At 38.6% G+C, this 24746-nt stretch overlaps 1 protein-coding gene across 1 annotated transcript in view; it reads right to left on the bottom strand.

Annotated features, from left to right (window-relative positions):
• Nucleotides 1–24746, bottom strand: part of LOC126236666 (serine-protein kinase ATM) — a 500205-nt gene that overhangs the window by 251396 nt on the left and 224063 nt on the right. Inside the window, exons 22-23 of the mRNA XM_049946145.1 lie at nucleotides 10142–10263; nucleotides 3809–3964 (exon numbers count right to left, since the gene is read on the bottom strand). Coding sequence (XP_049802102.1) covers nucleotides 3809–3964; nucleotides 10142–10263 — 278 coding nt within the window. The remainder of the gene's footprint in view (nucleotides 1–3808; nucleotides 3965–10141; nucleotides 10264–24746) is intronic.

Genomic DNA, 24746 nt, shown 5'->3' with positions numbered 1-24746 from the left:
AGTGGAAACACTTTTTCGCCACCAACCCAATCAGAGTCAACCAAAGACCAAAGTTGAACCCTGCACGACTCAATTCACTCCTCCATCCAACTGCGATCCACCTCCACTGGCCCCAAATCACCCCCTGTTAACTTCTTAGAATTTCTTAACTTCGATCCTTGCCTCGTCATCAGTCCCAGAATCTTTCAAAATGCAAATCAACCTTACATCCACAGAAAGATTGGCAATCTGCCACCTAAAAACTGATCCCAACCTTATAATCCCACCTGCTGACAAAGGCTCCACCACTGTTGTTTTGAACCGCAAGGATCACCTGGCAGAAGGACTTTGCCAGCTGTCAGATTCATCCACCTACAAACCGTGTCACAATGACTCCATTCCAGAAATTCAGCAGGATCCTCAAATCGTTAAGCCCATCGCAGAACCTCTCCTTGGAATCCATCTCTCTCCTGACACCTACTGTTCTCCGCACTCCTATCTTCTAATTGTTTTCTAAAGTCCATAAACCCAATCACCCAGAACACCCCATTGTGGCCAGTTACTGAGCCCCCACTGAGAGAATCTCTATTCTCGAAGACCAACACCTTCAGCCCATTACCCGCAACCTACCGTCCTACAGAAAAGATACCAATTATTTCCTCCATTTATTCTCCACAGTCCTGTCTCTTTACCACATGGTGCCCTGCTCATCATTATTGATGCCACCTCCCTTTACACTGAGATTCCTAATGCCCATGGCCTTACCACTATTGAACTCTAATTTTCCCAATGCCCAACATATTTCAAACCTACAACCTCCATCTTAATCACCATGACAAACTATATCCTTGCCACAATGACTTCTCTTTTGAAGGCATTACCTACAAACTAATCTGGAGTACAGCTATGGGCACTCGCATGTCACCATTCTATGCCAACCTATTCATGGCCCAAACCCCTCACGTGGTTCAGATTCACTGATGTCATCTTCATGATCTGGAACGAAAGTGAGGACACCCTATTCACATCCCTCCAGAATCTCAACACCTTCTCATCCATTCATTTCACCAGGTCCTAATAAACCAAACAGCCACATTCCTTGATGTTGACCTCCACCTCAAAGATGGCTACATCAGCACCACTGTCCGTATCAAACCACAAGCAATACCTCCACTTTGACAGCTGTTACCCATTCCATAACAGGAAGCCCTTTCCATACAGCCTAACCACTCATGGCTATTGCATCTGTAGTAATGAGTGGACCCTCTTGAAATACACCGAGGGTCTCACTGATGCTATCGCAGTTCATAATTACCCTCCCAACCTTGTACAAGAACAGATCTCCGTGCCTTATCTCTCCGGTCACCCACTACCTACCAAACTACCACATCCGGCCACATAGGAACACTCCCCTCAAGATTCAGTACCCTCCCCCAGGACTGGAGCAACTGAATTACATCCTCCATCCGTGTTTCAACTAACTCTAGTTGTACCCTACACCGAGAAATGCTCTACCACTATTGTTTCCGACCATTCCACAGTGGTATTCTGCCACTCACCGATCCTAAATAATATTTTCGTCCATCGCTACACAACTCCTGCTCCCAAACTCTCCCCTCACAGCTTATATCCCTGTAAGACACCTAGATGCAAGAACTGTCCCATACATCCTCCCACCATCCTGTCACTATCATAACCTACCCCATCAAAGGCAAGGCTACCTGTGAAACCAGTCATGTGTTCTACAAGCTAAGCAGCAACCACTGTGTTGCATTCTATGTGGGTGTCACAACCAACAAGCTGTCTGTCTGCAAGAATGGCCACCGACAAACTGTCGCCAAGAAACAACTGGACCATTCTCTTGCTCAGCATGCCATCCGAAACGACACCCTTGATTTCAATGACTGCTTCATAGTGTGTGCCATATGGACCCTTCCCATAAACACCAGCTTCTCTGGATTGTGCAGGTAGGACCTCTCCCTGCAGTATATCCTACGTTCCCTTAAACCTCCTGGCCTTCCTTTGACAAATGCCTTGTTGGCTGAAAGCTAACTTTCCGACAGTCTTTTGTTGTGCCTTTCTGCAACTCAACATCTACCCTATAAGGTGAGTAGCAACTATCCTTTTCATTATGGTGGGGCCTGAGGATACAGCTTTCGCAGCCCCTGAATGCATATCCAGTTTTGTTTCTATACTGATGTGAGAATGTTAGAAAGTCTCTTGCTTCCAAACATATTGTCCACCTGCCACTCTCTCACTGCACGTGTAGAGCCAGCCGACACAACCCTCTTTAATTCCTGTCATACGTCACAGCGAGTGTCAACAATATTGCAGCAAGGAACATGTAAGTACGCCACTGGCCCCCATTCAGACTTTTACTGTATCTTGCAGAAATGAATACTACTGCTGAGTATTTGTCCAATATTTAAACTAGTTCAACTGAACTGAATTCACACAGACTGCAGTTTAAGTGTGTTATATGTTCATATCATAGCTCTCAGCCAATCTTGTGTCACTATTCCCCTTCCAACCCTTTCATACTGCTGAACTAAAGCATCTGTGGGAAACAGATTGCAATATCTTCTTGTGTGCAGTTCATATGTAACAATACCAACTAATACATAAACAAAAGATCACAATTACGATTCAGTCCCATTCTTGAACTCTCGCTCATCCGGCAATCTATTTATACCTGTCAGAACTACCTCTGCAAAGGGTCTTCCCGGTGTAATTTATTCTCACAATAACAATTACAGTCAGTTTAATATGATTTATTTCCTTTCTTAGATATTCCATTCTGGATTAATTTTCCTTCTTGTTTCAACAGAATGTCACTATCATGTTACAAAGCTAACTAAAAGCTAGTAACATTCTTACCCAGTATTCCAATACATGAACAGTGACCAAATTTCTCATTTTCAATTCACTTAGTAAATTATTACAGTCTCTCATATATATAATAATAAAAAAAAAATATACTGGTCTGGGTTCCGAATCAACCAATGTTTTCTGTAGGAGAACACAGCCGTTTTGGAATGTTACATGTACTTAGAAGTGGCAGCTAATGAAGCCTCTCAAAGACATTGTAGGCCTCAGACCACCGGGAATGTACAAAATACTGTGTGTGTGTGGGGGGGGGGGGGAGGGGAGGGGGGGGGGGAGTAGGCAGCTTTATGTGGGTCGGACTGTACGTACTATTGAACAGCGTCGCATAGAACATGAAAGGTGTTTCCGCCAACACTAGCCCAACAAAATCAGCTGTAGCGGAGCATGCAGTGGAAAGTGGGCACCAAATTGCATTCGACATTACTTCTATTACTAAACAGACCAACAGCTTATGGGATAGCATAATACACAAAACAACAGAGATCAAAATATTGGCTCACTAAAGATGTTGGATTTCAGCTGAGTATGGACTGTGATCCTGTGATCGGGGAGTTCAAGTGGGCGCAACAGTCGCACAACCAAAACATTGCCCTATATGGTTGGGGACTAGACACCAGTGACGTCACTGATGGTGGTATGGCTATATAAGCATGGCACAGGCATTCTGATGACGGCCAACCACTTGACAATGGCAGAGGAGATTTCAGCCAAAAGCTCATGGGCAGATAACCACTTGATGTGGCTTGAAACCTGAGAATATTTTATCATTAAATGATACATACCATTATGATCATAAAGTCAAATACTAGCACATCTTTTTTATGCAAAATACAGCAAAACTAAAATATAATGATCATCAATGTGTGGATTCACAAATCATCCTATCATAACAGCTTGTCAGAGATTTTCTGTGTAACTCAATAATATGCACAAAATTACTAACCTCAGTAACCAATTTCAGATCTTTACCCACTTTTAAACAAAGTTCTTCAATGATATCTAGATCTCGATAGAAAAATAGTATAGGTACAATAGTTTTAAGATATGTTGTATAAAAGTCAGCTTCTGAAGAACATTCCAGTAACAGCCACGGAAACTCCTGGAAAAAAAAAAATTACTTTTCACTAGATATTATCAACATTTAGACACAAATCACTTAAGAAATTAATAGCAATGGCAAATATGAACTCAATAAAATTTTTTGAAGATACTGAGACTAAGATAAAAACACGACAGGAAAGAATGAGCACTATTCCTATGGCTGATGAAATTGGGCAGATGAGCCAAATTTCCTTAGGGGTTAAATTTATACAAACAGCTGATAGGATCAACAATCTGATTAATAATTTGATTCGTCATACAGGATTATGCTTATAATGTAGCAGAAGGTCCAGCTACTACAATTACACTATAACATAATTATTGGTGGCAGGCTACTAAATTGCATTATTGAAATTAACTAGGTAATAAATTGTTCTGTCTGTAAGTTACACTGATTTGAGATTGCGTGCTTTTTCAAAATTCATTAATTCCCAGTAACTCATTATAATAGATCATCATAGGTCAGGGTAATCACTAAAGCAATGGATTTCTATTCACCACGTCCACAGATCCTTGGTAAAAAGTACTATATACACAACAGGGGAGAAATGCTTAACAGTGCTGGTGGGAAGATAGAACAGGGGGTTCGTGATGAGAGGGAAGAGAATGCAGTAGAGATAAATTAGAAAAGTATATGATGGTCATGCACAGAAACAGAATAAGTGAAAAAGGGAGTTTGGGAAAGTGGGAGTAATATCATATTTACCCGATTATAAGATGACTCTGAATATAGGACAACCCCCATTTTTTTACAGGGCTCCTTGAGAAAAATTTATTTTCTAACATATTCTGACTAATTACAATCATAAACTTTCTCTGCCTAAAGAAATAATGTACACATCTCTTCTAAACTTATGCCATTTATTCATTGTCTATGTTTTAGTGAATCAAGGAGAAATAAAATAAACAAAAAAGAAATTGTTTACATTAATTTTTAACTTCACTGCCTTTTTTGTTTACTTTGACTGTTGTCCGTGGTATCACTATTTTTCATCATTGTCGTCGTCGTCGTCATCCAAACAGGATGTGAAACTTAGATCATCAGTGCTGAAAATATTTGGTAGTTTCTCCTGAATATGTTGCACTTTCTGAGGTGTGATTCTGGTGGGACCTGAGAACACAGCTGTTTTTTCCTGTAGACATACCAAATTTTCCTTCTATAATGACATGAGAATGTTATGATGGCTCTTGCTTCTGACCATATCACCTGCCTGCTCCTCCCTCACTGGCTGTGTAGGACCAGCAGTTGACACACCCGAAGTTGTTCCCATCATATCTCACGGTGAATGTTGCCAATGTTGTTGCATGAAACACATAAGTATGCCACTGGCCCCAATCTTGACTTTTAGAATCTCCTGCAGAAATGTGTGCTGTTTTTGAGTATGTGTCCAATTTCAAAGTCAAGTCAAATCTGAGTGTAAATGGATTCAGTCAAACTGCAGTTTAAACATGGTAGATGTTCATAAAAAGCCAAAGTACGCAGTATACATTCCATGGTTGGCAACACAACATAATTTGTGCTTGCCCACCACTACCTCCTCACACTCATCCTAGTTCACAACCAAGTTGGTGTCACTGAGCCCCATTCAATGTTCTATAGTGCTGATCTTGAGCAACAGTGAAATGTGGATGGCAATATCTTCCAGGGTGCAGGTTATATGTAACAGTAGCAACTAATACATAAATAAAAGATAGCAATTATGATTCAGTCCAGTTTTCAAAGTCACTACGTAGTTATGTCCGTTGGTACTATCTCCACAACAGGTCTTTCCAGTGTAATTTATTCTTACGATAATAATTTTAACCAGTTTAATATGATTTATTTAGTTTTTTCAATCATTTCATTCCTGATTAATTTTCTTGTTCCTTCTAAATGTCATCAGCTTGTACCAAACTTAATTAAAAACTGGTAAAGTTTTTCCCCAGATATTCTAATAAGTGAGAGCAGCGACCAAATTTCTCATTTGCAACCCACCTGACAAGTCATAACAGTCTCTCATAAACAAACAAAATATACACTTGGCTTCAGAGCCTAGTAATGGTTTATTAAGGAGAAGATTTTCGCCTCTGAACATTATCTTTACATAAAAAGGAGCATAAATGTATGTATACAGTCTCCACATGTGTGACAACTTTAATTAGAAACCTCTTCAAATACAACAAAGTTTGTAAACTGATAGAATTTAGAGCATTAGGTTGCTGCAGTTGCTAGTACATAGTTTCTAGATTTTTTTTTTAAAAACACCTATCTTGTTTTAATGCTTGTAACATAGCTCTTCTGTTCTCATCCACTGCGGTGTACGGATGTATTTTGTTCTAAATGTGCCAAACAAATAAAAAATGGATAGTTCGTGGAAGAAAAGTATTATATTTCTATGAGCTTCAGGTACACCTGTTCCCCTCTATTAGCATCACGAATCATTGCAGCAAATCATTGAGTGCATGGGAATAATCTCCAATAAGACAACTGCACCATTGTCATCGGCGTTGTCGTAATATGAGAGAGAAGAAGTAATTATCATTAATAGCAAGTGATGTTTCAAAAGTAATTACTTCTAGTTCATCTTGCTGAAGACTAAAAGCAGTACCTATTGTCATGTGCTGCATGGCATTTGTGTAAAAGAAAAAACTTTACCACTAGACAGGCACTGCTGATTATAACACTATTGTCATACCTTTCTATCTCACCAATTTTATTTTATTCTTATAGAATACAACCCGTTTAAGCAGAAATACCTGTGGTCACCTGAAATAATTTGGAGAAACTACAGAAAAACTAAATCAAGAAGAGCCAATAGGAATAAGTGGTCTGGTCAAAAAAAAAATTCTGTAACTTTGTCCACAAAATTTTTCTACACTTGCCTTTTACTTGTTGTGCATGGCCTCCTTCGAAACACTCTCCTCCACAATTGATACACCGCTCCCAACAGCATTTCCAAGCATGGAAGCAGTCTTGGTACGCCTCTTGCTGGATAACGCGAAGTGTCATCTGCAAATTTTCTTTTATCTCATCTACCATTGCACATCTTCGTCCTTTCAATGGGGTTTTCAACTTTGGAAATAAAAAATACTTCGCAGGGGCCAGTTCTGGAGAGTAATGAGCATGAGGCAGCAATGAGCATGAGGCAGCACAGGATTTTGTTTTTTGTGCAACAGCCACGCACCAACAACGATGATCGTGCAGGTGCATTATAGTGGTGCAAGAGCCATATCTCGGCACATTTCAGGCTGTTTGCTTCTCACATTTTCTCGCACGCATCACAGCCCCTCCCGATAATACTACTGATTAACAGTTTGTACCTATGGCATGAATTCATGATGAAATTGTGTCAAATTCAAAGAAAATTATCAGTATGGCTTTGACATTTGACCTGACCTGACAAGCTTTTTTTGGTCTTGGAGAACATTTCCTGACCCATTGAGAAGATTGAAACTTGGTCTCAACATCATAACCATAGAGCCACATCTCATCATCAGTTGATTCTCTTATGCAACATCTCATGCTCATCTGCATGATCCAAAATCTCTTCACAGACTGCAAGGCGAAGGTCTTACTGATTTTGACTCGTGAGCCATTGGGCAAAGTTGGTGGCAACACGATGCATTCCAAAATGTTGTGTCAGGATTTAATTACATAATCCAAGTGAAATATTACATTCTTCTGCAATCTATCAGACAGTCAGCCTTTAAATAGCATGCACAATTTTGTTGATGTTCCTGACTCAAGCATTATCAGTAGACGCTGAAGGAAGTCCCGAACAAGGGTCAGCTTTAACCTCCAGCCAGCCATTTTTAAACCATGTCAACCATTCGTAACACTGAGTACGGCTGAAGAACTCATCACCATAGGCCCCTGCATCATTTGATGTGTCTTTATCAAGGTTTTCTTGAGTTTCATGCAAAATTTAATGCAGACGTGTTGCTCCTCTAACTCTGCCATATTGAAATTCGCAAACTGTGTGACACAACATTCTAATCAATACAGCAGTGAACAATAACAGACATACAACAATGAAACTTCCAGCATTTACACATTAAACACAGGAATACGTAGGGATGCCAACTGCATTTTGGCCCAACAAACAATTGCCACAAAATTACGAATGTTCCGGAATTTTTTGAACAGACCTCGTGTGACTGCAGTTACCGCTGAGTGCAATTTCATTGTCTTAACCACCGTGCCACTTACCTCCATAAAGTCCTGTGAAGTATATATGGACTAATCTTGGAGGAGTCTTATGATAGGAAAAATATTCACCTCTCAAAAGAAACAACAACTTGTAACATCAGTTTCACATTATCATGTGGAGGCATATATTCTGAACACACTGTAATCTTGTGATGTTCACAGTTTCTGAATGAGTATTAAAGCATCTAGAGCAGAGATATACTGGGTGATTCAAAAAGAAAGAACAGATTTTAATTGTTCATTACAGACAAACTGTGAATGATAGAAATACACTGTTCATGTCGCTGGTGGAGGGAAGGGGGTTCAAAGTTTTATGTTCACACAGACACTATACCATACACTTAACATGAGAACCATGCATTGCTCAAGAAAGATCAAAATGGCAGTCCATTTCATTTCTCATACGAATCACCAAGCCCCTGTTTACTAAAGTGATGCCCTCAACAATTCCATTTCTCAGATCTTGAAGAGTAGCCGCCATTCGTGGGATGAAGACCCCGTCTTTTATGTATCCCAACAGAAAAAAAACTGCAAGGTGTGAGGTCTGATGACATGGGAGGCCAAAAATTATGGATGAGGTCTTGTTGTCCACCTCTTTCAATCCAACATTGGAGGACGCTGTTGTTAAGATAATGCTGCACCTCAAGGTGAAAGTGAGGCAGAGTGCTGTCAGGCAGGCGTCGTTTCAGAACATGTCACATCATTGTTTGAGGAAGCTGAAGTTCCTGGCATGCCCATCTTGTGGACTTCCGAGGGCTCCATGTGAATGCACCTGGGATACACTCGACATTTTCATCTCATGTGCATGGCTGATTAGTGCTCTTCCCTTTGCACGTGCAACAAACTGCCAAGAATTTATGCTAGTGATAAATATTCTTGTACAGAAGTGGCTTCTTGCTAATTTGGCAACAAAATGCAAGTCACACATGAACAATGAACTTCCAACACACAAAATGATTTCTCTTGTGGTGTAGTCATCACGTTGCTACAAGCAGACAACAGCACAAATGTGTCAAAACTTTGAACCTTCATGCTCAATGTGTGTCTATCTTTCATGGTTTGTCCATAATAAGCAACTGAAATACATTCTTTCTTTCTGAATCGACCTGTACAGTTCATCAGCAAGTATAGCTCCTCCATCCTCATCTACATTATAAATTAGTTAGTCTATTCTACGGAGGTTGCAGCATTTCACTGCAGGCAACTGAAGGATCCAAATATGTCTCTTGACAATATACAAAAGCAATTTCCCCTGTATTAGGAGACTCATTCCTCCACATGACTCTACCAGTATCTTTATTATGTGTAACTGCTTTTCGTTATTTCTGCTAAGGATTGGTAGGTTGTACTGTCTCTTAACACTGTTAATCACCATCCCACATAATTTTCAAATCAGCTGACCAGCCACAAGAAGAGGCACAACTGGAGCCTTTTTTTTTTTTACACAAACATAGTTTACGCTGTCATCAGTTCTCAATTTCTTCTGTGTTTAATACATCAATGAGAGTGCAGGAAAAAGAATGAGTGGGAGGATACAGTTTCCAGCCAAAATGTTGTGATGTTCGTCTGCCATAAAAGCAAAAATGTAAATTATAGTATTTTTTCAATTTTGATGCCAAATAGTTCATTTTACACTCACTAAAATTGTTTAGGGCATATTTAAAAACAAACAATAAAAATATAATTACATGAATGAATAAAAACACTATCTGCATATTAGACTGGTTTAACCTCTGTCCATAAAAGAGACAGAGGCAGCATTAAATAAAGATTTCAACAAACATAAAGAGCCCAACAAATACATTCTAAAGAGATTTGATAATCAAATGCATGTTCTATCAAAATTATAGCACTGCTGACCCCAAAAATTCCTCATAATGAAACACATATTTCTAAATTTAGATACTAATAACACTTCTGTATTAAAATGAGCCACTGAGGCAATCAATCAAGAGTTAGACAATGGCCAAAACATGATTAGCTTACCTGTATTTGGTATTTACTAAGGCACCAGTGAGTGAAGAGATATTTTAGATTTGCAGCAATAAGCTTACTGCCTATTATGTTCATAGCATTTCCAGCAATAGCAAGCGACTTTTTCACAAGATCTATAACATGGAAGGAACAATATAAGTCATCAACCAAAGTGAAAAGTTAAGGGCAGGAACTTAAGTACGAGTTTCTTCCGATAAAGAACTTATTAGAGATATGAATAAATCAACAAGTGTAATGTTATATTCATTCGAAACTCATCATCTTTGATATTTGATTCCATAACTGTTTACAAAATGACTGACATTACTCCTTTAATCCCTTGTTTTACACCACTGGGCAAAAACTTAGCAAGATTATTACTACATGCAGTTACCAATGTTCCTAGGATAATAAAAGACTCTGACAGGTCTATTTGGCATATAGATGCATGCTGATAGAACATTTCAATAAAATTATGTAAGATGCATGCCAAATGCAAAAGGAGGAGGGGCAGAAGTTACAGGGAATCCTCTTCAACATATCTGCTGAGGTATACTGAGATTTGAAGATATAACATTACAATGAGATATGAGGTCTAGCTGATGTCATGTCAGATACTCTGAAGCCACTTCAGATATGTTAATTTTACACACATCCCAGTCATCTACACAGGAAGTTTTCCAGCCCTTAGATACTCATATATTGGGCTTGATTTGTACCCTTGTTATATATATTGTGAAGAATAAATTAGTAATATCTAATTAAGAAAACACTGTGTGTGTGTGTGTGTGAGAGAGAGAGAGAGAGAGAGAGAGAGAGAGAGGGGGGGGGGGGGGGGTCTTGTAGATATATTGTATTTTGGAGGGGAATTACTTTGTGTGTTGATACTGCAGTGCAAGCTGTGTAAGTCTGATAAGGGCCAATGCATATGTTCTGCACCTTTTCATTGAGAGCAGCCTTGGAGAGGAGTCCTCATAATAACAATTAAGGGGACTAAGATTTAACAATGATTTTTCTTTTTACCTATCTAGCTGCTTAAACTATCAATACATTAATTAACTAAATAACTGGCATTGTGAAGTTGTAAAGCATTAAACCAGGAAACATGAAATCTAGTGTTGTGAAGAGTGACTTTTTTTTTCTTTTTAAAAAAAGTGAATACTTCATAATCAGCAAGTGTCAGATATTGTTACACAGAGAAGTTTGTTCTTGGCCAGAATACCAGAATATAAATTTACATAACATATATAAGGTTGACTTATATGGACTACAGGTAAACTATACACTTTATGAGTACACTCATATATGATTAACAGTTACAATATTTCACCTACATTGAATACTTGTCTCTTTACCTTTAGAACAATGGAAGAAAGCGAATTAACCACATTGACATTTTGTCCACCTGTCATGACAGATTTGTCATAAACTTGAAAACTGTGAGACTCTTACTGCTTTTCCACACAGTCTGCACTGCAAAAATTACAGACCTGCAGCTATGCCCATTGCTTTTATTTCTCATTGTGGCAGTAATCATTTTGACCACTTAACACTTCTTTATGCACCTATGTCACCTGAGAGTGTCACAAATGCTTAGTTGCATTGCAGGTGATTTTAATGTGCTACTACAATTAAGCCAACACTTCTGTGCTGATTATTGTGTCATGCTTTGTCTAAAGTGCTTTGTTGTGTGTAAGTTGCATTACAGCTATTGAAAATGGCTCATAACTTGTCAGACTAAGAGGTAATGAAAAATTTAGTACATATTCAAAGAATTTCGGAGAAAAAGTCAGGGAAGACAGTGCAACTGAAAAACAAATAGAACCTGGTAGGGAATGGCATTCAAATACAGCAGAGGACGAAATTGACGATAAGTGTCAGTATCTTTCACTATTTTTAAGGAGTCTTTGGAATTTGACAAAGACGGGATAGAATGAGACATTTGGGCCACACTTTGAATGCACCAGAAATATAACAAACGCAAAATATACTATATGACGGAGGAGGACCAAGGGCACTTGCGAAGAGAAATATCAAAATTCACAGTCCTGTTAGTTCTCAATGACAGTTCCTAAAACTGTACACACAGACAGAAGCCCATTAGGAACTCGATGTATTCAGATTTGTAGGTCTGAGGCTTTTTTTTTTTTTTTTCCACCAGTGGAATTAACATTGATATCTTGCTGTCACAAAACTGACGACAATAGTTCTTTGATGACAGAATATCAAGGTAGTGAGACAATACAAAATTTGTATTCTTTTATATCAGTGAACATAGGTCAATACAATTCAAAACAGAGACATGTGCTTTGGCGTTAGAAGTGTGGAACAGTTTCACTCAAAATTTCTTCCTGCATTACAGTTCCGGAAAGAACATCAAACTGATGATAATTTTTTATGTACTTGCAAGCCACAAGCTAATGTCTGTGAGACTCCAATGATCAGAATTTTGACTTATCGACACACCTCATCTGGGCCACTCTGATAATGATATATCCATGAAGGTAACTCGTTCATAACTTACAGACATGGTTGTAACAGCTGAAAGAAGATGACGTGGAGAAAATTACAGCATGCCATCATCATACACCTGACTAATGGTACAAATACATCTAAATCAATCACTTCCAATGGAATCTATAATGGTCCTGATGCAAAATGTGGACACATGACGTGAATGACTACTTCAAGCGGGTCATACAGTACACAGGGTGATTTAAAAGGTTGCACACAAATTTAAGGAGTTGATAAAGGAATGAAAATACAACTATTACGGAATACAAACTTATCATCTTGGAAGTAATTCTGAGCCAGGTATGTCAGGAACAAGGACGGAAATGCACGTGTGTCTTAAGTTCAGTTCCTATTCCAAAGTTGTTTTACTTCGACTCCCCTACCAGTTCTTCAATTTGTGTGTAACCTTTTGAAACACCCTGTATTTCCCATAGTTAAATTTAAATTGTTCTGTCCCAATAAGTTCCCACTGTACACACAGTAGCTACGACATTTAATAAATAGTAACTGGAAATATGTGCACTTCACTTTAACTTCTCAGTTACCTGAACTCTAAGGTCGTGTATCTAGACTGCTGATTTTTGACAAAGTGTTCCACAAAATAACAACCCATAGGAATTTGCTCAAAAATCTACAAATCAGCCATCTATAGCGACAGCTGAAAATTCGTGCCTCAGCAGGATCCTAGTTCAGACCTCCCACTCATGGCGAACAGTTATCTTAGTCAATTAGCCCATCAAAGTATACCTACAGGGTGACACACACACACACACACACACACACACACACACACACACACACACACACCAGTGATGTTTCCCTTCCATTATCCTTCATGGGATACATGGGAAAAATCACCAATAGGACAATATATTCAGTGTGGGTTTGAACACATGGATAATATTGAATTAATTAACTATGCTAGTGTACTTATTTAGTTCATTTTTTTACTGACTTTGCTTGGTCTGTGAGAACATCTGGTTACAGTATCTGGGAGTAATAGGAGGCAAAGAAGTGATATTGAGATGACCCAACTGGTAGAACTGAAAGCTGTGATAACCTAGAGATTCCAAGTTAAAATCCTCATTTGGCACAAACCCTGTATCATTCAAAACAAATTATATTGTCTTGAGTACGATAGTGGCTCGTTTAAAAGATTTCTTTGGCAGCAATTTTTCCAAGAATATTTGCATCCTACATCTACATCTACATCCATACTCCGCAAGCCACCTGACGGTGAGTGGCAGCCTAGCCTGTAGTAAAACATAGCGCCTCTACCAAAGCCAACCCTCAATAGGTGCTACTCCCAAATATCATGTGAGAGAAAGAAGATTGTAGTATTTGGTGCCAACAGATGGGGGAAAAAGACGACACTGAGAGTTTGAGTCAGTCCTGAAGGTTTACTCAGAGTGTGTAATTGTTTAAGATTCTAATCCTCGCCTGGCATAAATTTTCAGCTGTCAAAGAATATGGTTAATACATCTGTAGCTGTAGTAGTGGAATGATTTCCATGTTTCCCTGTACTTTTCAGAAAATATATTGACTCTGCCACTATTATTAATACAGAATGGGAGGATCATTGTCCACATAATGCCATAAAAGATAGAAGAAAACAAAAGAATAGAGAATTGTTAAATCTCTGTTCTTAACACCACACTGATTAGATGACACAAAAAATATTGCTGTGTTTACACTTCACCATATTTTTTAAGAGTTTAGGTACCAGAACTCAAACTTTTATAAAGTTTCCAAAGAAACAAATTCCAATAGAGTAATGGGCAACCCCAAATGAACCATGGACCTGTCCACAGTGGGCTGACTTGTTTGACTCACCATTACAGATAGCCACACCATAGGTGCAACCACATCAGAGGACAATCTATGATGAGGTCAGACTTACATGTTACTGAAGATGGCCAGGAGCTTATTCATTAGTGGCATGGGAACACTCTTGAGTGATTCACCAATATGGTGTTGTAACAGTAACAGATATGGCCTTGATAAACCACACTGCATCGAGAGTATTTACATGCAACAACATTACATCCTATAAAAAAAAAAAAGTGGTTTGATACATTTAACACCACCATGTGGCATTACCTGTCTAAAGGAAATATTACAGAAATTTCACAACACGCAAAAATTTAATAAAAAGAAAATTCATGAGCCATTATAAAGCTCAAGGATAATCTCTGAAAAATTACCAGGAAGCAATCTCAAAGGATCTACACAGTACATACATCCATTTCAGAAGAGGATCTGTTTTATTCTTTCTACAATATAACAAACCCAAAAAAGAAAGAGAATATACATTTTACTGTTCCAATTCAAGAGAATTAATGTAGCTTAAGTGGAAGTTATTGTTGCAAGCTTGGCTGTTACAAAGAAGGAATGGCTCAAAAGTGGAAGAATACACACAAAGTCCTATACAAACAAAATTACCTTGAAGACACTATTATTACTGTTTTTTGTTGTTGTTGTGGTCATCAGTCCAAAGACAGGTTTGATGTAGCTCTCCACACTAGTCTATTCTGTGCATGCCTCTTCATCTTTACATAACAACTGCAACCTTTTTACTGTAATCAAGCCTAGGTCTCCCTTTACAATTTTTATCCTCCATATTTCGTTCCATTACTAAATTGACTATTCCTTGGCACCTCTGAATATGTAACATTGACTGATCCCTCCTTTCAGTAAAGCTGCACAATAAGAAGTGCATGAAGATGAAAAGGAAGCTATGATATTGCAAGAACAACTTCACATAGCAATGAGTGATCTAAATCAAAACAAGGAACCAGGAATAGTCGACATTTGCTTAGAATTAAGATCCATTCACACTAGATGTCAACAGACCATCACATCACCATCATCACACCAATGTGTATTCAAAACGGGCATTACATCAATTCACTTTAGTCCAGTACCAAATTGTGAAAGTGAGGTTATGAGAGTTATGAGATACCACCTGTGGTACAAAAAGTCAGAGTATAGTATTAGAATTGAGGAACTAACAACAATAGTTTATTAATGGCCAAAGCAAACTTCACAATGTTTGTTCTTGCTCAACTTTGCATGCTAAAGTAATGAGAAGTGACACAGCATTTCAAAACAATGACATTTATTTGCTAGCAAAAATATATGCATACGAGCACACCAATAAATATTTATAAGGGCATAAATAGTGCACATGTTTACCTTATCGACTATGCTTTTTTGTTCTTACAAAACAAAAAAGTCATAAACTACTGTATTTTTCTCTTTAATTAGAGCTGAATCTTTTGTGAAATCTAATGACTGAAAAGGAATGAATATACATCTCATGGTCTAGATTTAAAAAGACAAGAAAAGAGTCACATTTGTAATAGGCTTGCCTCTTTCATACATATGGCAAAAATAGAAAAACCAAGTACAGAACTAAAGCATACACAGATAAACAAACAGGTAAAAAGTGATGTCTTGAAGTGAAAGTATCAAACAAGAACAGACAGTTATGGACTAGTCTGTAATCATAAACAAGCAAAAAGAAAAAAAACAGCAGCACACCTACCAAGCTGAATTTAAACCAACAAACGCAGCAACAAGGCTGTCATTAGTGGTTAGATGGGTGAAAAAGAATTGTAATAAAGTGGAATTCAAAACATCTCAATGGAAGAATGGTAGAATCGCTCATCCTATGAACCAACAAGTCAAAAGTCAACACCAAGACTACCAAGACTCCCACACCAGGAAAAGAATTAGGATTTTTTCCCCACTAGGGAAACTAGTGCAAAATGTGAGGTAAGTGATCACACAGCAAAATGATGTATTCCCTGTAGCTATTTTTAAATTGCTGCAGCAGAAATGTTCAATTCATTGTCCAATAAACTTAATGAAATAGAAATTTTGTTAAATGATCTGAATAACATTTCCGCCCTATGCTTCACTGAAAACTGGCTTCAACAAGATACAATTAAACCTGATTTACTTTCCTAATTTTAAATTTTCAAATATATTTTGTAGAGAATACTGAGTCATGGTACCTGAGTACCTGTGCATGTGTTCAAAAATCTGGATTGAACATTATATCTAAATATCATATCCTGTCCACTGAAAAATATATGGGATTCTCTGTAATGGAAATAGCAAGACAAAATACAATTATCTTTCGCATACAGAAGTCACCAGACAGACAGAAAAGTATTTTATAATCACATGGAGATACTTTTCGAAGAAATTCACTCGCCCAAGAAAAATATAATTATATGTGGTGACTTCAATACTGATTTCTCACAATCAAATAAATTCAAAGATGATGATATAAATTTATTACAGACATTCAACATAAGCTGAAATGTAATCTAACCATCTTGAAAAACAGCAACTTCCGCATTATGTCACAGGCTAATTTTGAGAAATACATGCAAATATGCCTATAACACACAAATGGTATACAAAGGTCTTAAGAAACTCAAAATTCCGCAGAATAAGATGCACTGTAAAGAATTTCAGTTCAAAAAAATGTGGAATATTTTCGTTTTTGCCTGAAGGGTGAATACTGGAATGATGTATACAGCATACGAAAAACTTAAGTTTATGGCCACATTTAAGCTTTATTATTTATTTATTTATTTATTTAAGTTTTTCCCAAGATAAAATTACATGTAACTCTGTTCAAAAAACAAACTAGTGGGTCACAAATGCGATGAAGGTAATGTGTCAAAATGAGACCAAATGAGTTCTCCAAGCAAAATACTAGTTCTGATTTCATTACCTACTTCAACAGATTCAAACGAATACTAACACATATACATGATACTCTAATGTGTATTTCTAAGAATGAGACTAAAGCAACCTGGCAAATTGTAAGTGGAGAAACAGGTGCAATGTCAGGTGAAGACTGTAATAAAGAACTGATTATGAACAATAATAAATTGCCTGACACCAGAAAAGTGGCTTGCACTTTCAAACATTATTTCTCAAATATACCACAACAGTTGATAAATACACATAATGACAACAGCCAGACAGTAAGGAGATACAGTCAGTTGGTTGGTTGGTTGGTTTTGGGGAAGGAGACCAGACAGCGTGGTCATCGGTCTCATCGGATTAGGGAAGGATGGGGAAGGAAGTCGGCCGTGCCCTTTCAGAGGAACCATCCCGGCATTTGCCTGCAGTGATTTAGGGAAATCACGGAAAACCTAAATCAGGATGGCCGGACGCGGGATTGAACCGTCGTCCTCCCGAATGCGAGTCCAGTGTTACAGTCAGTTCAACAAATTTATGCAAATATGTTATTCATGTACTAACAACAGTTGAGGAACTGCCTAAAACTATAAAAGGATTTCCTAATAAATATTCCGTGCGTGCTGATGAGATACTAGATGCTAATATCAAATCTAGTGTAACATTTATTGTAGAACTATTTGCAGACATAGTAAATTTATCATTTGAGACTGGTTTATTTTCAAATAGACTAAAAATTGCCTTCTTAAATAACGGAAGGCTGATAAATGAATCCCAACATGGATTCAGAACTAGGAAGTCCATTTACAGAGCAATTTTTGCCTTTGTAAATGAAGTATTACCGGAAGTGGATGATAAGCATTATGTATCTGGAATATTTTTTGATTTCTGTAAAGCCTTTGATGTCAATGATTACGACATTCTCTTGCATAGGTTAAATACTTATGGAATTAGAGGCCAGTCTGAAAGGTGGATCCAATTATACCTCAAAAATCAACAACAGATTGAAGAAATAATACACAAAGACAGTGAAACACAAACATTCCTAGTTTTTGCAGCAATGAGCAAAAAATGAAGTATGGCGTCCCACGTGGGCCAGTCCTGGGACCTGTCCTATTTCTGACACATGTAAAAGACTTGGTTGATAAATACACGATGTAACCACAGTGCTCTTCACAGATGACACTGATATTTAAATTAAACCGCAGTCAGGAAAATCTGCAGGAAACGAAGGAAAAAATATCTCAAATGTGTCATACAAAATATTTAGGCATATATACTCAGGAGGATTTGAAGTGGGAGCTGCACCTTAACAATTTAAATAAAAAACTAGTACACTGTAAGGTATTAAGACCTCACTCAAAATATACAAGTTGCTCATCTTTGGTGACAATGTACCATGATAGTATACAGACACCACTGATGTACGAAATAATTTTATGGAGGAATTCCACAATAACATAAAGAAATAAATAAATAAAACATTTAAAACACAGAAAAATTGAACAATGGAAACTTCAGGTAGGAATATCAACAACGTAGGAAAAGACAGATTGCCACTTATCATAAAGAAGACACATCAAGTTACAGGTAGGTACAATTAAAAAACACTTACATAGAGCTTTTTGCCAAAGCCTTCAACAGTAAGAGACCCACACCGTCAAACACACAAACAAGTGCACCTCAGGTACACATGGCTGAGATGCTACAGTTGGCGATCGTGTGTGCGTGAGGTGCGTTTGCTTGTGTGTGAATGATGTGTGTCTCTCTTCTCCTGATTAAGGCTGTGGACAAAAGCTTTATGCTTTTAATTGTACCTGTCTGCAACTTGACGTGTCTTCCTTACAGTAAGTAGCAACCTGTCCTTTCCTACATTGTTAAAATAGAGAAAAAGATTATCAGAGTTATAAGGAAACCTAAGTGCAGGGATTCCTGTAGACATCTTTTTAACATGGTCGTCTGAAAGTACTATCACTCCCTTGTTTGTACATGCAAGGTACGTCTTAAGTAAGTACTGTTTTGAAATAAAAATAAAACATGTACACTTTTCATAGCAATTTTTTTTTACACGAAGGCTTTTACTTTAATCTAATTTTCTACATAATTCTCACTAATACTGAGACACTTATGTTGTACAACCAGCTATCGATAATTTAAATGTTCTCTAACAACTGCATTAAGCACACTTCTTGATACTTACGAGTGATGTGATGTTATAGAAAAGAGTGAGAGCTTTTAAGGACAGCTGTGCAAATGTGCATGATGATGAATGAAGTGGGCAACCTTCAGTCATTACAGACTATTAGGTGCAGAAAGTTGGTGAAAAAATGAGAGAGAACAGACGCTTTATGATTTGAACATTATGTGATGAGTTGCCTCAACTGTCAAGAAGTGTGATTTATGCAACTGTTAAAGAATGTTTCAATTATCGAAAGTTATGCTACGACATCAGATTTCTACAAGGAAAGTATTCAAAGCCGGTTATATGACACAACGAGTGCCTTAATATCACTGGGAATTATGTAGAAAAGTAGATTGAAGTATAGGAAAAAGTAGACTGAACCAGAGATTTTCATATAAAACTAAAACAGCTGAGAAATGTCCACTTGTGAGTAGATTGAAGTACAGGCTTACACATAAAAATAAAATACCTAAGAAATGTCCACTTTTTTATTTTCGTTTCAAAATGGTCTTACTTAAAAAACATGGTTTGTATAAGAGTTAAAAATTTTTACAAAAGGGAGTATCTTATGAAACAGAAAACATTTTCAAACATAACTATGATTTAAAAGAATATGAAACTAGGCAGAAGCTTAACCTGCATGTAAACACAATAAGTACAAGAAAGTTGTATGTAAACAGAATGGGTTACAAACACTGACAAAGATATAAATTAACAAGTTGTTTTGTGGCAAGGATAATGTTTTGATACATCTGTATGAAACAAAATAAAAAAAAAATACACTTTTCAGTTTATTAATTCCTTTTTCACCAGTTTGTTTCTATAAGAGGTAGCGTATGGACATATGCTTGGATCTGTCTTACAAGCAGTGTTAAAAAATGTGTATCTCTCATCCATACACTAAAAGTATTACAAAAAGTTAGTAGGAAAGCAACATTTATTCGTACATTTAAAATGTCCACTCCTTGTCTGTTCATCATTTCGCCCATTGCCGAGATCTTGCATCAAGAGGTTAAGAGCAGACAAGAAGAATTTACACTATATTGAGAGGAGCAAACCTGCATTGACATTGTCACCATCACAACTAAACACAATGGAATTAATGTGAAGCAGTATGTTACACAAATTATGAATACTGATCTTGAATGTACTGATACTGAAGGTCTGTTGATATTAGTATCAGTTAAAGTTCACCCAGTATTGTGTATAGACTCATAAATTACCTTCAAATTTCTTTGAACTGCTCTTTCCAATCACTTTTTCCAGTTATTCAAGCAATTATTAATCAGTTTCTATTACCTACTCCCACGTATATACACTCCTGGAAATTGAAATAAGAACACCGTGAATTCATTGTCCCAGGAAGGGGAAACTTTATTGACACATTCCTGGGGTCAGATACATCACATGATCACACTGACAGAACCACAGGCACATAGACACAGGCAACAGAGCACGCACAATGTCGGCACTAGTACAGTGTATATCCACCTTTCGCAACAATGCAGGCTGCTATTCTCCCATGGAGACGATCGTAGAGATGCTGGATGTAGTCCTGTGGAACGGCTTGCCATGCCATTTCCACCTGGCGCCTCAGTTGGACCAGCGTTCGTGCTGGACGTGCAGACCGCGTGAGACGACGCTTCATCCAGTCCCAAACATGCTCAATGGGGGACAGATCCGGAGATCTTGCTGGCCAGGGTAGTTGACTTACACCTTCTAGAGCACGTTGGGTGGCACAGGATACATGCGGACGTGCATTGTCCTGTTGGAACAGCAAGTTCCCTTGCCGGTCTAGGAATGGTAGAACGATGGGTTCGATGACGGTTTGGATGTACCGTGCACTATTCAGTGTCCCCTCGACGATCACCAGTGGTGTACGGCCAGTGTAGGAGATCGCTCCCCACACCATGATGCCGGGTGTTGGCCCTGTGTGCCTCGGTCGTATGCAGTCCTGATTGTGGCACTCACCTGCACGGCGCCAAACACGCATACGACCATCATTGGCACCAAGGCAGAAGCGACTCTCATCGCTGAAGACGACACGTCTCCATTCGTCCCTCCATTCACGCCTGTCGCGACACCACTGGAGGTGGGCTGCACGATGTTGGGGCGTGAGCGGAAGGCGGCCTAACGGTGTGCGGGACCGTAGCCCAGCTTCATGGAGACGGTTGCGAATGGTCCTCGCCGATACCCCAGAAGCAACAGTGTCCCTAATTTGCTGGGAAGTGGCGGTGCGGTCCCCTACGGCACTGCGTAGGATCCTACGGTCTTGGCGTGCATCCGTGCGTCGCTGCAGTCCGGTCCCAGGTCGACGGGCACGTGCACCTTCCGCCAACCACTGGCGACAACATCGATGTACTGTGGAGACCTCACGCCCCACGTGTTGAGCAATTCGGCGGTACGTCCACCCGGCTTCCCGCATGCCCACTATACGCCCTCAATCAAAGTCCGTCAACTGCACATACGGTTCACGTCCACGCTGTCGCGGCATGCTACCAGTGTTAAAGACTGCGATGGAGCTCCGTATGCCACGGCAAACTGGCTGACACTGACGGTGGCGGTGCACAAATGCTGCGCAGCTAGCGCCATTCGACGGCCAACACCGCGGTTCCTGGTGTGTCCGCTGTGCCGTGCGTGTGATCATTGCTTGTACAGCCCTCTCGCAGTGTCCGGAGCAAGTATGGTGGGTCTGACACACTGGTGTCAATGTGTTCTTTTTTCCATTTCCAGGAGTGTATATTCAATGACGACCTTTTAAAGGATGGTGTCAAGCAAAATATGAACAGACCTTTCAATTGTTGAGATAAAAATTTTGAGATAAGTGATTCATATTATTGCTACAAAAAACTAATGAAACCTTCATTGTATTTGTTACATGTCCACGAGATAGGGAATCATAAAAAGATTGAAAGAGCAATTTAAAATTAAATTCTGCCTACAAATGAGCCAATCCCAGAATGCCGATTTCAGTGGTAAAGGTAGGAAGCTGCAATACTGAATGCTTATATGGCCGTGCTTGGTGCCGTCTCTCTGGCAGTAGATAATCTCTTTTCCTTCAAATTAATATCCTTTACAGAAAGTGCATTTCTACAGAAAAGACGAAAATTTGTACAAGTCATCATTCAAGTGCAAGATATGTCATTCAAAATCTATAAGACTGTGTCAGATAATAATCACGTTCAGTGATGAAAATGCAACTAAATTTAGTGTAACTGAAAAGTACTGATACAGACAAAATTTCATTTTTGAAAAAAACTTTATCCTAATTTTTGTTAAAAAATTTGTACAATGGAGTCAAAGGAATTGCCATTGTTGAAAATTCATTCCAAAATTTGATACGTCAAGATGTCAGGAATCCGAGCTTGGCAACAGTTGAAGGTAATGCGGCAACTCGTGAACTGACCGAAGGCAACCAAATCAACGAGGTTGACAGCCCACTATCAATAAATGATGACACTGGTAACATAACTAATCATGATGTCACCTCTGTGACACTCGACTCGACAATTTCTCAGCAGGAAAAATTTCTTCAAATATTGAAGATGAAGGGACCAAAAGCGAAAATTCCTCCGATTACTTACTCACGACATCGCGAATGCAAGAACGGAATGTTTCCTGTTCTTGTTCCTGTTCATAACAACAATGTAAATACTAGTGAGACACACAATTTGATACAACTTGTACAATAAATAACACGACAGTTCAAAAAACCAACAGAAATTTCAGGAAAGTGTAACACAAGTTATAAGTATAGGACAACAGTTTACACAGTGCAATAAGATATTTAATGATTTCAAGAATAATATTGGTGAACAGTTCAGTGAGGCGAGGTGAGCAAGACTATACGCACTGAATTATCTGACAAACTATATGGGAAGCTGACAGACATAGGTAAACAACTAAAGCAAGAAATAATTACTGACATACCCAGAATGTAAGCACATTAACAGAAAGAGTATCATCCATAGATAATAAACGGGAACAACTAGCAGGTGAGTTGCAAATGTCAGTGAAGAATATTCCCAAATTCAAGAGATGCAATCCCAAGTGGATGCGTCGGTAAAAAATGTGACAAATGCAGTCAGTGAGCTGCAAGACGTGTGCAAAAACTTACCAACAGGAGTACAAAGTTAAGTTTAGAGTCAAAATTTGCCAAAAAACAGGGAATTAAGATATGTGCAGATGTACAGCAAATAACTGAAAAAGCCAGGACGCTGGATAAGAGCAGCACCCTTGCTGAAAAGGTAGTGTTAGAGTGCAAAATTTATGTAGATACAGTAGAACCAGCTCTAAAAGAGGAAGAAAGTCAGTTTCTAGCTAAAATACATTCAGGTTTTAAGGAAGCAGAGGAAAGGTTACGAGGCAGTATTGCTAAAAATACTGACAATCCAAAGCAACATTTTACAGAAAATAAACCCATGCTTCTAGAGAAGTTAGATACTTTCACTGGTTACCCACAATACATGGCTAGTCCGTCGAAGGAAAATAGCGAAGATTGTGGAATACAGCACCACTTGCCGGCAGCTGTACCTGTCAAGCAAGCGCAGTTGCCATGCTCTACGCCACAAGTGAACATAAACAAGCCTGTCACTGACAGCGCAGCGTGTTTGTCAACATTACTTGCAGATGAAGGATTACTTGGGCATCGACAATGTCAAGGATTTACTTCCGAAGGGAAAAGAACAAACCCCGTGGTCTTTATCAGGGCATTTCAAAATGTTTTACATTGTACCTGCAGCGAAGCCCAGAGACTTAGATTTGTTGCTGTATACAGACAGGGTGATGTTCTACTGTGGGCTATTGACATGGTGAAACACTGCCACTACTATGAATAGTATGGAAGAGCCTTTCTGGATAAATATTGGTCTGAGGCCAGACAAGAGAGGCTCAAACTGGAAGTGTTCAACACAGCTCCATTCAATAGCAAACATGGAAGCTTAACGGGCTATTTTGAAAAATATTTGAATAAAACCAGATACTGGATGAACCCAGTATTTCAAGTAGATGAGCTGTTAATTTTAAAGAGCCGTCTTCCTCCTCATATTTGGGAAAAACTCATTACCATTCCAGAACACGACGCCAAATATTTTCTATCCGTGCTGGACTCAGTACATTAGATATACAAAGGGAGACCAGCACAACCCAAGCCTGTTAGTACGCAGATAGTGCCACAGAGATTTATGGACCAACAAGTTA

Source organism: Schistocerca nitens, chromosome 2 (genome assembly GCF_023898315.1).
Source record: "Schistocerca nitens isolate TAMUIC-IGC-003100 chromosome 2, iqSchNite1.1, whole genome shotgun sequence".
Taxonomy (NCBI): domain Eukaryota; kingdom Metazoa; phylum Arthropoda; class Insecta; order Orthoptera; family Acrididae; genus Schistocerca; species Schistocerca nitens.
Note: the sequence above shows the minus strand (reverse complement) of the source record. Positions and strands in the feature narration are given on the sequence as shown.